Source organism: Rhinopithecus roxellana, chromosome 8, assembly GCF_007565055.1.
Source record: "Rhinopithecus roxellana isolate Shanxi Qingling chromosome 8, ASM756505v1, whole genome shotgun sequence".
In the NCBI taxonomy this organism is placed as follows: Eukaryota; Metazoa; Chordata; class Mammalia; order Primates; family Cercopithecidae; genus Rhinopithecus; species Rhinopithecus roxellana.
The window spans coordinates 88,210,071-88,222,472 of NC_044556.1; the positions used below are offsets into that span (position 1 = coordinate 88,210,071).

The 12,402-nt window shown below is 35.4% G+C and overlaps 1 protein-coding gene across 2 annotated transcripts in view; it reads left to right on the forward strand.

Moving 5' to 3' along the window:
• The window catches only part of DNAH14 (dynein axonemal heavy chain 14), a 575,377-nt gene that overhangs the window by 106,338 nt on the left and 456,637 nt on the right, over window positions 1-12,402 (forward strand). For both annotated transcript variants that reach the window (XM_030936505.1, XM_030936506.1), the window contains 4 exons: window positions 1,725-1,854; window positions 5,139-5,418; window positions 6,034-6,079; window positions 6,176-6,273. In XM_030936505.1, coding sequence (XP_030792365.1) covers window positions 1,725-1,854; window positions 5,139-5,418; window positions 6,034-6,079; window positions 6,176-6,273 — 554 coding nt within the window. The remainder of the gene's footprint in view (window positions 1-1,724; window positions 1,855-5,138; window positions 5,419-6,033; window positions 6,080-6,175; window positions 6,274-12,402) is intronic.

Consider the following 12,402-nt stretch of genomic DNA (forward strand, 5'->3'; position numbering starts at 1 on the left):
TTCTTGCTGAATTGACCACTTTATCATTCTATAATGACCCTCTTTGTGTCTTTTTACACTTTTCGTTGTATAATCTATGTTGTCTGATGAAAGTATAACTACTCCTCTTTTATGGTTTCCATTTGCGTGTAATATCTTTTTTCGTAGCTTTATTTTCAGTCTTTGTTTGTCGAGGTGAAGTGTTTCTTGTAGGCAACAGAAGGTTGATTCTTGGTTTTTCATTCATTCTGCCACTCTATATCTTTTGGTTAGAGAATTGAGTCCATTTACATCCATTCTTATTATTAAGTAAGGACTTACTCCTGCCAGTTTGCTATTTGTTTTTTTGGTTCTTTTGTGGTGGCCCCTTCCTTCTTTTCTTCCTTCCTGCCTTCCTTTTAGTGAAGGTGATTTTCCCTGGTGATATGTTTTAATTTCTTGCTTCTTTTTTGTGTATCTGTTGTATGTTTATAGATTTTAGGTTACCGTGAGTCTTGCAATTAATATAACCCATTATTTTAACCTCATGACAACTTAGTGTTGATTATATAAATGAACATACAAATAAGATAAGGAGAGTTATAAAATCTCTATATGTAATCTCCTTGCTTCTTAACTTTTATTGTTTCTTTTTATATCTTACTGTATAATCTGTGTCTTGAAAACTTGTAGTTATTTTTGATCAGTTCTTTATCTTTGTACTTAAAATATGAGTAGTTTACACATCACAGTTACAGTATTATAATATTCTTTGTTTGTTTTTTGAGACAGAGTTTTGCTCTTATTGCCCAGGCTGGAGTGCAATGACACAATCTTGGCTCACCACAACCTCCGCCTCCTGGGTTCAAGCAATTCTCCTGCCTCAGCCTCCCAAGTAGCTGAGATTACAGGCATGTGCCACCATGCCTGGCTAATTTTGTATTTTTAGTAGAGATAGGGTTTCTCCATGTTGGTCAGGCTGGTCTTGAACTCCCAACCTCAGGTGATCTGCCCGCCTCGGCCTCCCAAAGTGCTGGGATTACAGGCATGAGCCACTGTGCCAGGCCAATATTCTGTGTTTTTATGTGTACTTACTGTTACCAGTGAGTTTTGTGCCTTCAGATGATTTCTTATTGCTCATTAGTGTCCTTTCAGATTGAAGCACTTCCTTTAGCATTTCTTGTAGGATGGATCTGGTATTGATGATAAGTGTCTGGCAAAACCCTTAGGTTTTGTTTGGGAAGATTTTTATTTTTCCTTTGTGTTTGAAAGATATTTTTGCCAGGTGTACCATTCTAGGGTTGAATGGTTTTTTTTGTTTTTTGTCCTCTGTACGTTATTTATTTATTCATGTATTTGAGACAGGGTATCACTCTGTCTTGATATTTGGGAGTTTGATTATTAAATGCTTTGGGGTAGTCTTCTTTAGGTTAAATCTTCTTGGTGGTCTATACTCTCCTTGCACTTCCAAGCCTAGCCAATATTTATTATTTTCTGTTTTTTTTTTTAATAGCCATCCTAATGGGTTTGAGGTGATACAATATCTCAATGTGTTATGGATTGCATTTCCTTAATGATTAGTGATATTAAGCATCTTTTCTTGTGCTTATTGTCCATTTGTGTATCTTCTTTGGAGAAAGGTCTAGTCAGGTCCTTTGCCTGTTTTTTAATTGGGTTGCTTTTTGTTGTTGAGTTGTACGTGTTCTTTATATATGTGGATATAAATGATTTTTAAATGATTTTTTTCTTCCCATTTCTTAATCCAGAACATTCAAGGACAACTCTTTTCCTACTGGAAAGACAACAAATGATTGTGAAGAACTTGTTGATAATTCAAAGACACATACTATTTCTGTTCAAAAGTCAGAAGTAAAAACAGACTCTGATATTAGTGAGGTAAAGTGATCTTTGAAAAATATAAACATAGATTTTTTGCTATAAAATGAATACATTTTGAAATTTAAAATGTGATTTATGGTTAATACCCACAACCCCTTGCCCAACATACCCTCCCCAACACACATACACACTCTTACCTGTTCCCACTGTAAAAAGCCATAATGGCACTTATCTCATTTAGTTCATTTTTTCTTTCATTCACCATGTGGTTTATTGAGTACTTACTATATTCCAGGCACTGAACTAGGTAAGCACTGAAATAACAGCAGTGGGCATAACAAATTCTCTGACCTCTTGGAGCTTATATTTTACCAGAGGAGACAGATAAACGAAGTGAAGAAAAACAAAGGAAAGGAAGGAATGCAGGAGTGATGTTGTATGCTATTTTACATAGGAATGATAAGGGAAGGCCACCCTATCTAAAGTATCATCTACCCCCTCCTCCCACTGCTACACTACTCTGTCTTTGCTTTTGTTCAATGGATTTTTGTTGTGTTCTTATCTTAAAAATTGGAGAAGCAAAATAGGAAACCTTGAAAGAATCCTAGATAAACTTTCATTAAGAAATCTTTTCTTGCCAAAATTGTTTTTCTCTCCGTTGTTATTACTTTGTTGAGATTTAAACTTTATATGTTTCGTGCTTATCCTATTTGGTAAAAGTAGCCTTGTATAATATGGCCTTTATATATATCTTTTCTTTTTAAACTATTTAGGTAGATTTGATGACAAGGGAAAATATTCACATGTATTAGTAAAACAAACATACACACATACACACTACGTAGTTCGAAGTCTGAAAATATTTACATCGAAATATTAACAATAGTTATCTGTGGGTGGTAGGAACCTTGAATAATTTTACTTATATATATATATATTTCTAGATAGTCTAAATTTTGTACAATGCATATGTATTATGTTTATAATGTTTTGTATTAAGTGTACGATACCTGCAAATATAAGCAAACACTCATGTAGGCTTCACCCAACTTAAAAGTATTCAATGTCTCCTATTCATCCTTTACTGATGAAACACTTCACTTACCATTCTACTGTTGATAGACATCTGGGGTATATTCAGTTTTTGTTTTTGCTATTACATATAATTCTGCCTTGCACATTCCTGTATATTTCTCCTTTGGTATACATGAACAAGAGTTACTATTTATTTATTTATTGCTAAGGTGTGAAATTTCTGGGTAAAAGCATGTTATTTTCAACTGTGTTGAGTGATATAAAATTGTTTTTCTAAAATGCTTGTACCAGTTTCAATGACCTTTAGCAATTCATAAATTTTTATTGCTCCATAAGCTTACTAATCCTCATCAATATTTAATGTCAATCAGATAGGTGTGAAATGGCATTTTGCCAAAGTTTTAATTTGAATTTCCCTTATTACTAGTTTGGTTGAGCATTTTTTCATGTAACTTGTATTAGTCAGGATTCTCCTGAGGGAGAGAACCAATAAGATTCACACATCTATTTTATATATGTATATATACACATATGTATTCAGTGCAGGCTGACAGAGTGGAGATTTGGACACAGGCTGCATGAATGAGCAGACTGCCACTAAGGTGGCCTAAATTTATGTCCACTTTTGTCCCATAGCCCAAGTTTGGGCATCTTGCACCTACTTTGCCCTCTAGTATCTGACCTTGGTTTGCTCCTCTTTTTTTCTGTGCAGAGCTCAAAATGTTGAAAACATAGGTGTGAATCTCAAGCGAGAGATAAGAGCTAAAGTTGTGGATCTGGTCATCATTGGTGCTGTCTCCTCTTTCCCTTCCTAATCCCCATTGTAATCTGTAAAATTTATAGTTTCATTTAGCTGTGGCTATTCCTCTCTTATAGTTTACAATCTAGAGGAATAAAAGTATTTATTGGTTGGTTCTTCTTGGCACAAAAAGTGTAACAGCTAAGAGATTTCTTCACTACAAAAATATTTTCAGGCCCCAGGTAGTTCATATTATAATGATGCGCACAGACCCATGAGTGAACTTCAGCCTTACCACATGCTAGCAATATAGCCTTTGACAAATTAAGCTTCCAGAATTTTTGGTATGTGCAATGAAATTAATAATTTCTGTCTCTCAGGGTTTTTATGAGGATTAGGTGAAGGTAGTAACTTGTTTACTATAGTGATTCACTGTAACCATAATTACACTTAAAGAATGATTTAATGCACAATATTTATATGCAGTAGTATTAGAAGGTGTATATAGCTTAAGGTCCAGTATTCCCAGAGTTAATTAGAGGTTATTTTCCAGAATAAGCTAAGCAGCACATTATATATTTATTAAGAATTGTCTGGGTAGACTTCCTTTTATTGTGATAAAACACACATAATGTAAAATTTTCCATTTAACCATTTTTAGGTGTACAGTTTGGTGGTATTAGGTACATTCAGTGTTAGGCAACCATCAACACTTTCCATTTCTACAGCTTTTTCATCATCCTGAACAAACACTATACCCATTTGTGTGAACATTTAAGATTTACAAATCACCTTCAATATCTACTCATGCTTTTTCCCCGGCAGCTTAATAAGGTGCTATGAGGTTTATTTATAATGTTAACTGCCTTAATTTGTTAATGACTGGAATCAGAGGTTAAGGTTTCAGCAGATTATTCAAGTGATCACCCTGAGAAACACAGAGGAGTCATATGCAGTAGGTAACTTAAGCATAACTGATGATTTATAAGGTAGGAAAGAGCAGTAGATTGAGAACCCAAGCCCAGACAGAGCCTAAGAACAATTATGTTACATAAATGAGATATTTATCCCCTAGTGTTTTTCACTGGAGATGTCCATATTAGTATATGTATATTAAAGTGAAGAGCTAGGACTTACTGTAGTGAGTTTAAAGTGTGTTTTCTTGATTTGTAGTTCTTAAAGCCAGGTGCACAATAGAGTCACCTGTTCCGCTGGTAGATGATTAAGAGTCCTGGGCCCTGCCTCTGACTTTTTAACTCAAAATCTCTGGGGATAGGACCTAAGAATTTGTATTTTAAATAAGCACTCAGTGACTAGGACTATGATATACTAACTCTGTCATCAATTTACAGTCTTTTGGGGGGAACTCCTTCATTACAATGTCATTTGTTTCGCATGCAATTGACTTACTCTAACATGCAAGTATCAGGTATTTGATAATACAGTGTTACTCGGTTATACTGGAGTTATGATTTCTCATTTAAAATTTTGGCCTGTATTAGTCTAAATTAAATGTTCTGTAATTTATATGTTGTCACTGGCACCCTCACATTATTTGTTAAATTAGATTTTGAATAGTGTTGAAGTGGGGAAGGATTTGAGAAAAACATATGCACCAATATTTGAAGTAAATCTATGCTTGAGAATTCCTGCTGAGAGTGATTCTTCAGAAAATCCTAAAGAGAACTTTCACGAGTCTGACCTGTGCCCTGAAGAGTGTGTAATGTTTGAAGATGAAATGTCAGAAAATAAAGACAATTGTGTCAAAAAACACTCAAGTGAAGAATTGCTCCCAAAAGCCAAGAAACCAAAAGAAATTAGTTACAATCTTGAAGATACTCTTTCAGGTAAGACAATTGAGACTATAAGGAATGAAGGGTTGCCAGGTGTGGTGGCTCATGCCTGCAATCCTGGCACTCTGGGAGGCCAAGGTGGGAGGATCACTTGAGGCCAGAAGTTTGAGACCAGCCTGGGCAACACAGTGAGTCCTTGTCTCTTGGAGGAAAAAAAAAAAAAAAAGAATGAAGGGAAATATCTTATCTTAACAACTGGAAAAAAAAAATGAGAGATCATTTTACTAGTCTGTGTATTATAATTTGTAGATTATGATTTTATAAATCTTAAGGTAAATACTGCTAAAAGTAAGGATAAACTTACAGATCATTATTGTGCATGTAAGTAATGACACCATTATTCATTTTCATCTCAAAACCCAGTTTCTCACTGAAGCAGAGCTGAGGGCCCCGTTCATCAAGAGGAACAACATCTAGGATGTTTGTTCTCAGATCTCTTTAATCAGAGCCTTGGGATGGGGTGTACTGCTTCAGTATTGCCTTTCAAATGACCTCTTGAGTTTATTCTTAGAATATGTGTAAAGCACTGGCATATATTAATTTGTCATTTACCTGACATAAATATCAATCAATTTTGTATTCTCTCTTTCTTTCAATGGATTCTAATAGACACAGAAAGTGAGACTGAGTTTGAGAATAAATACATGTATTATGAGTAAGTATTAGACATTTAAAAAATTACAAGTAATTATATTTTATATAGTAGTTACTATATTTCTCTGAAACATGCTTTTATCGTTTTCTCTGTTAGATTTCCAGAATTTCCTACAAATCTCTTTGTAGATCCCAACAGATTGGAGTTTTCAGTAAAAATTCAAAATATGTTGACTAATATGGAAAAATGTATAAGTAAGTGTTTTTAAAGCTTAGTGAAGTGCATTGTCTTCTTTGGCAATATTTTCTTAAATTTAGGCATCTGATGCTTTTACCCAGGGATATGACAGATGTTACAGAATGTTAGTCTATCATAAATTCACAGTCCTTGGGATCAGACCTGTGAATTTGGAATTATTTGACGATGTGTGAATTTTACACATAGCCTTAGAGAGCATAAAAGATGGGAATTAGGAAAATATTCAAAGTTTGGATTTTTTCAGTTATGTTCTATAGAATGTTATGACACTTAATACAAATGAGCAAGATCTTTTATGTCATAGTGTAACAAAGATACTGTTTCTACCTTAAAGAGATTTTAATTATTTTGCAGCTGTGTGTACACAATCTGAAATTGCAGGCAATTACTAGCCTGACCAAAGAATTTATTCTTTTCTCACAGTAAGTTTTACAAAGATCTTAAAACAGCAGTACTTTTGGCAACTTCTTAAATGTTGCCTCATTCTCCAGTCATGTCACCATAGTTTGCTGAGTTCAGAGGGCTCCTGTTTCCAAGCTAAGCTGGTATCTCATGCATTGTTTGATTTTGTTTATGCAAGTCCCAATAATTCAGTCTTTTTCCCTATGCTTTGTAACTACCACCACATATTAAGTTACTCCATTTCCCCAAACTGGCCGAAATGTAGTCAGTATGTCCCTTGACATCTCATATTTAATATATTTTAAAGTTTGCATTGTATTGTGAAGATGAAATGTGCATAAGAACATGGGCTTGTTTTAAAATCAAGAATTATCACAAAGTTGTTATAATTTTTTACCCAGTCCATTTTGAATCAGCTTGGTAAGAGTTTCTTGTGGAATAAAATCCAGAGATATTAGTATTTTGCAACATTATACACTTACGGACATTATAAACAACTGTGCTCTCTTGATAGGATGACCCCTCCCATACTCATTTTCTTCAGTAGCCCATAGATTTTTTTCTACTGCCTTCTAGCTTTTGATAATGTAAATAAGAAGTCTGATGCTACTGTGATTTTCCTTCCTTTGTATACTTGTGATTTCTGTCTAGTAATTTATCATTTGGAGTTAGGAACTTTTCTATAATAAAGTCATATATATAATTCTATGTTAAGCTTTCTTAAAATCCAGTGAGGCTCTTCAGTCTGAAGAACTAAGTTTTTATCGGTCTTTCCATATGTTCCTTTTTTCCGTTTGGATTCTTTGTTTTTCATCTTTAGATTTCCTGGGTCTAAACATCCGATTGTTTCTATTTCTTTTTTCTTTGTTATGAAATGTTTCTACTATTTTATTTAAGTTTCTATTATGAGATAATTTGAGACTTCTGTAAGTTGTAAACGTACTACAGAGCTTCTGTATACTGTTTATATGTTTTAATCTAACCACAGTATAGTTATGAAATTACTATTAGTATAATAGTATTAATGAAATGATAGATTTTATTTGGATTTCCCCAGTTGTTTCCTTAATGTTCATATTCTGTGCCAGGATCTAATCCCAGATCACATGTTGCATATATTAATAGTTGTTATGTCTGTTAAATCTTTCCAATCTGTACCAGTTGCTCAGTCTTTCCTTATCTTTTATGACTTTGAGATCTTTAAAGAGTACTGGTAACTTACCCTACAGATTGTCCATCAATTTTGGATTGTCTGATGTTGTCTCATGATGAGTTTGAGATACACATCTTGGGGGACAATACCATACTGAGTGTGTGCCCTTTTAAGTATATATCAACCTGGTAGTACATGACATTGATGAACCTTTTTACTGGTGATGCTCAACCTGACGACTTGGTTAAAGTCATGTCTGCCAGGTTTCTCCATGATGAAGTTACCACATTTCCTCCTGTAATTAGTAAACTTGGGGTGGGAGGAAAGGTTTTGAGATTATACGCATATCTTATTTCTCCTAAAAATTTTACCTACTAATTCTAACATTTATCAGTGGACCTTGCCTTGCCTGTGGCAGTTATTACTGTGGTGTTCTTAATGGTGATTTTCTGTTTCTTTTATCCCATATACATTCATAAATTAGAATTCTTCTGTCAGGAGTAGCTGTTCCTTTTCCATCTATTTAATTTTTCAGTCATTTATTTACATGAATATGGACTCACTAATATTTTCACCTTTTCTTGTGACTCACCTTTTCTTGTGACTACTTCCTTAGTTTCTGTCACCTCAAGATGCTTCAGGCTCATCTTGTGTTTTCTCTGCCCAGCCCTGGAATCAACTGTTTCTCCAAGGAACCCTGGATTAAAGAAGGAAATTTCGAAATTAAGAACTACACACTAGATGTGCTCATTGCTACAGGAGTGTCACTACTTCCTAGCCTATCAGAGAAAATACCTAGAAAATATATGTGTGATACTAGCTCATGCATACACACACAACTATATTTATTCCTAGATCTTTTTGTTTGTCCATTTTAAACTATGAATTCATACTGATACCTCAGACCCCAATCCAACTCCTCAAGATTCATTCTAGCCTTTTCCTTATATGTAACTTTTTTCTCTGGCTATGAGAAATCTGGGTGACATAATCAACTAATAACTTGTTTGTTATACAGTCATGCACTGCATAAAGATGGTTCAATCAATGATAGACCACATGGTAGTCCCATAAGATTATAATAACATGCTTTTGCTGTGTCTTTTCTGTGTTTCGATATTTAATCCTTACTACTCTTTTACAATTGCCTACAATATTCTGTATAGTAATATGCGGTACAAGTTTGTAGCTAGGGCAACAGGGTATACCATATAGCCTAGGTGTGCAGTAGGTTTGTGTAAGTACATTCTGTGATAGTCACACAATGATGAAATTGCCTGAGGACACACTTCTCAGAATGTATCCCTGTCATTAATTGCATGGCTGTACATGTAATTTCAGAATTGCTACTCCATACTTCTGTGAAAAACAAATATATCAACTAAAATACAGTGTGTTTATGTACAGTTTTTAAAAAATATAACCTAGAGTTTCCAGTCCAAACTTGTTTTCTGAAGTTGCTCATGTTAACTCCTTTCTTTCCCACTCTTTTCAGTGAGGTTATGTAGTTTGTAATACAGTTAGATTAATTTGTTACAGGCTGCATTCCAACTTGGATTCTCTCAGTAACCTGGTTAACTTTTTATAACTTATATAAAGTACAGTTTTCTCTTCGTGGGTGGTGTTAAGGGTTTTGACAAGTGCACAGGTACATGTCCACCATCACAGATCCATACAAAACAGTTCCATCATCCCCCAGTTCCCTTGTGCGGCCCTTTTGTAGTCACACTCTCCCCATTCCCTTATCTATGGCAACCACTTATCTGTTTTCTGTCCCTATTGTTATGTCATTTCCAGAATGTCATATAAATGCATATGTAGCTTTTTGGATCTGGCTTCTTTCACATAGAAAAAGGCATTTAAAATTCAGCTTTGTTGGCCATGTACAGTGGTTCACACCTGTAAACCCAGCACTTTGGGAGGCCCAGGTGGGTGGATCACTTGAGCCCAGGAGTTCAAGACCAACCTAGGAAGGATGGTGAAACCCTGTCTCTACAAAGTATACAAAAAATTAGCCAGGCATTGTGACACGCACCTGTAATCACAGCTACTTGGGAGGCTGAGGCAGGAGGACGGCCTAAGCCCAGGAGGTCAAGGTGCAGTGGGCCAAAATTGTACCAGTATACTCTAGCCTGAGTGACAGTGCAAGACCTTGTCTCAAAAAATAAAAAATAAAAAAAGTATCCATGTTGTTACATGATTCAGTAGTCTTTTTTTAAATTGCTGTGCTGTATTCAATTGTCTGGATGTATCACAGATTGCTTATCCATTCACATCTGGGTTGTCTCCAGTTTGGGGAAATTATAAACAAAATTGCTATACACATTCACATATAGGCTTTTGGATTAATACAAGCTTTCCTTTTTCTTGGATAAATACCTAGGGGTAGGATTGCTGGGTCATATGGTAGTTATATATTTAACTTTATGAGAATGGCCAAACTGTTTTGCAAAGTGGTTGTGTGAGTTACAGTTGCTCCATATCTTTGCCAGCACTTGGTATTGCCAGAGTAAAAACAAAAACAAAAAACTTTTAGCTTTCTAATACTTGTGTAGTGACATCTCTTTGTGCTAATTTTCATCGCTAGTAACAAATGATATTGTTCATCTTTTATTATGATAGTTTTCCATCTGCATATCTTATTTTGCCAAATGTCTTTTTAGATATTTTGCCTATTTTTTTTATTATACTTTAAGTTCTGGGGTACATGTGCACAACGCGCAGGTTTGTTACATACATATACATGTGCCATATTGGGTGCTGCACCCATTAACTCCTCATTTACATTAGGTATATATCCTAATGCTGTCCCTCCCCTCTCCCCCCACCCCACAACAGGCCCCAATGTGTGATGTTCCCCACCCTGTGTCCAAGTGTTCTCATTGTTCAATTCCCACCTATGAGTGAGAACATGTGGTGTTTGCTTTTCTGTCCTTCCGATAGTTTGCTCAGAATGATGGTTTCCAGTTTCATCCGTGTCCCTACAAAGGACATGAACTCATCTTTTTTATGGCTGCATAGTATTCCATGGTGTCTATGTGCCACATTTTCTTAATCCAGTCTGTCATTGATGGACACTTGGGTTGGTTCCAAGTCTTTGCTATTGTGAATAGTGCCGCAATAAACTTACATGTGCATGTGTCTTTATAGGAGCATGATTTATAATCCTTTGGATATATACCCAGTAATGGGATGGCTGGGTCAAATGGTATTTCTAGTTCTAGATCCTTGAGGAATCGCCACACTGTCTTCCACAATGGTTGAACTAGTTTACAGTCGCACCAACAGTGTAAAAGTGTTCCTATTTCTCCACATCCTCTGCAGCACCTGTTGTTTCCTGACTTTTTAATGATCGCCATTCTAAGTGGCATGAGATGGTATCTCATTGTGGTTTTGATTTGCTTTTCTCTGATGGCCAGTGACAATGAGCATTTTTTCATGTGTCTGTTGGTTGCATAAATGTCTTCTTTTGAGAAGTGTCTGTTCATATCCTTTGCCCACTTTTTGATGGGGTTGTTTGATTTTTTTCTTCTAAATTTGTTTAAGTTCTTTATAGATTCTGGATATCAGCCCTTTGTCAGATGGGTAGATTGTAAAAATTTTCTCCCATTCTGTAGGTTGGCTCTTCACTCTGATGGTAGTTTCTTTTGCTGTGCAGAAACTGTTTAGTTTAATTAAATCCCCTTTGTCAATTTTTGCTTTTGTTGCCATTGCTTTTGGTATTTTAGTCATGAAGTCCTTGCCCATGCCTATGTCCTGAATGGTATTGCTTAGGTTTTCTTCTAGGGTTTTTATGGTTTTAGGTCTAACATTTAAGTCTTTAATCCATCTTGAATTAATTTTTGTATAAGGAGTAAAGAAGAGATCCAGCTTCGGCTTTCTACCTATGGCTAGCCAGTTTTCCCAGCACCATTTATTAAATAGGGAATCCTTTCCCCATTTCTTGTTTTTGTCAGGTTTGTCAAAGATCAGATGGTTGTAGTTGTGTGGTATTATTTCTGAGGGCTCTGTTCTGTCCCATTGATCTATATCTCTGTTTTGGTACCAGTACCATGCTGTTTTGGTTACTGTAGCCTGGTAGTATAGTTTGAAGTCAGGTAGCATGATGCCTCCAGCTTTGTTTTTTTTTTTTTTTGGCTTAGGATTGTCTTGGCAATGCAGGCTCTTTTTTGGTTCCATATGAACTTGAAAGTAGTTTTTTCCAATTCTGTGAAGAAAGTCATTGGTAGCTTAATGGGGATGGCATTGAATCTATAAATTACCTTGGGCAGTATGGCCATTTTCACAATATTGATTCTTACTATCCATGAGCATGAAATGTTCTTCCATTTGTTTGCATCCTCTTTTATTTTGCTGAGCAGTGGTTTGTAGTTCTCCTTGAAGAGGTTCCTCACATCCCTTGTAAGTTGGATTCCTAGGTATTTTATTCTGTTTGAAGCAATTGTGAATGGGAGTTCACTCATGATTTGGCTCTGTCTTTGTCTGTTATTGGTGTATAGGAATGCTTGTGATTTTTGCACTTTGATATTGTATCCTGAGACTTTACTGAAGTTGCTTATCAGCATAAGGA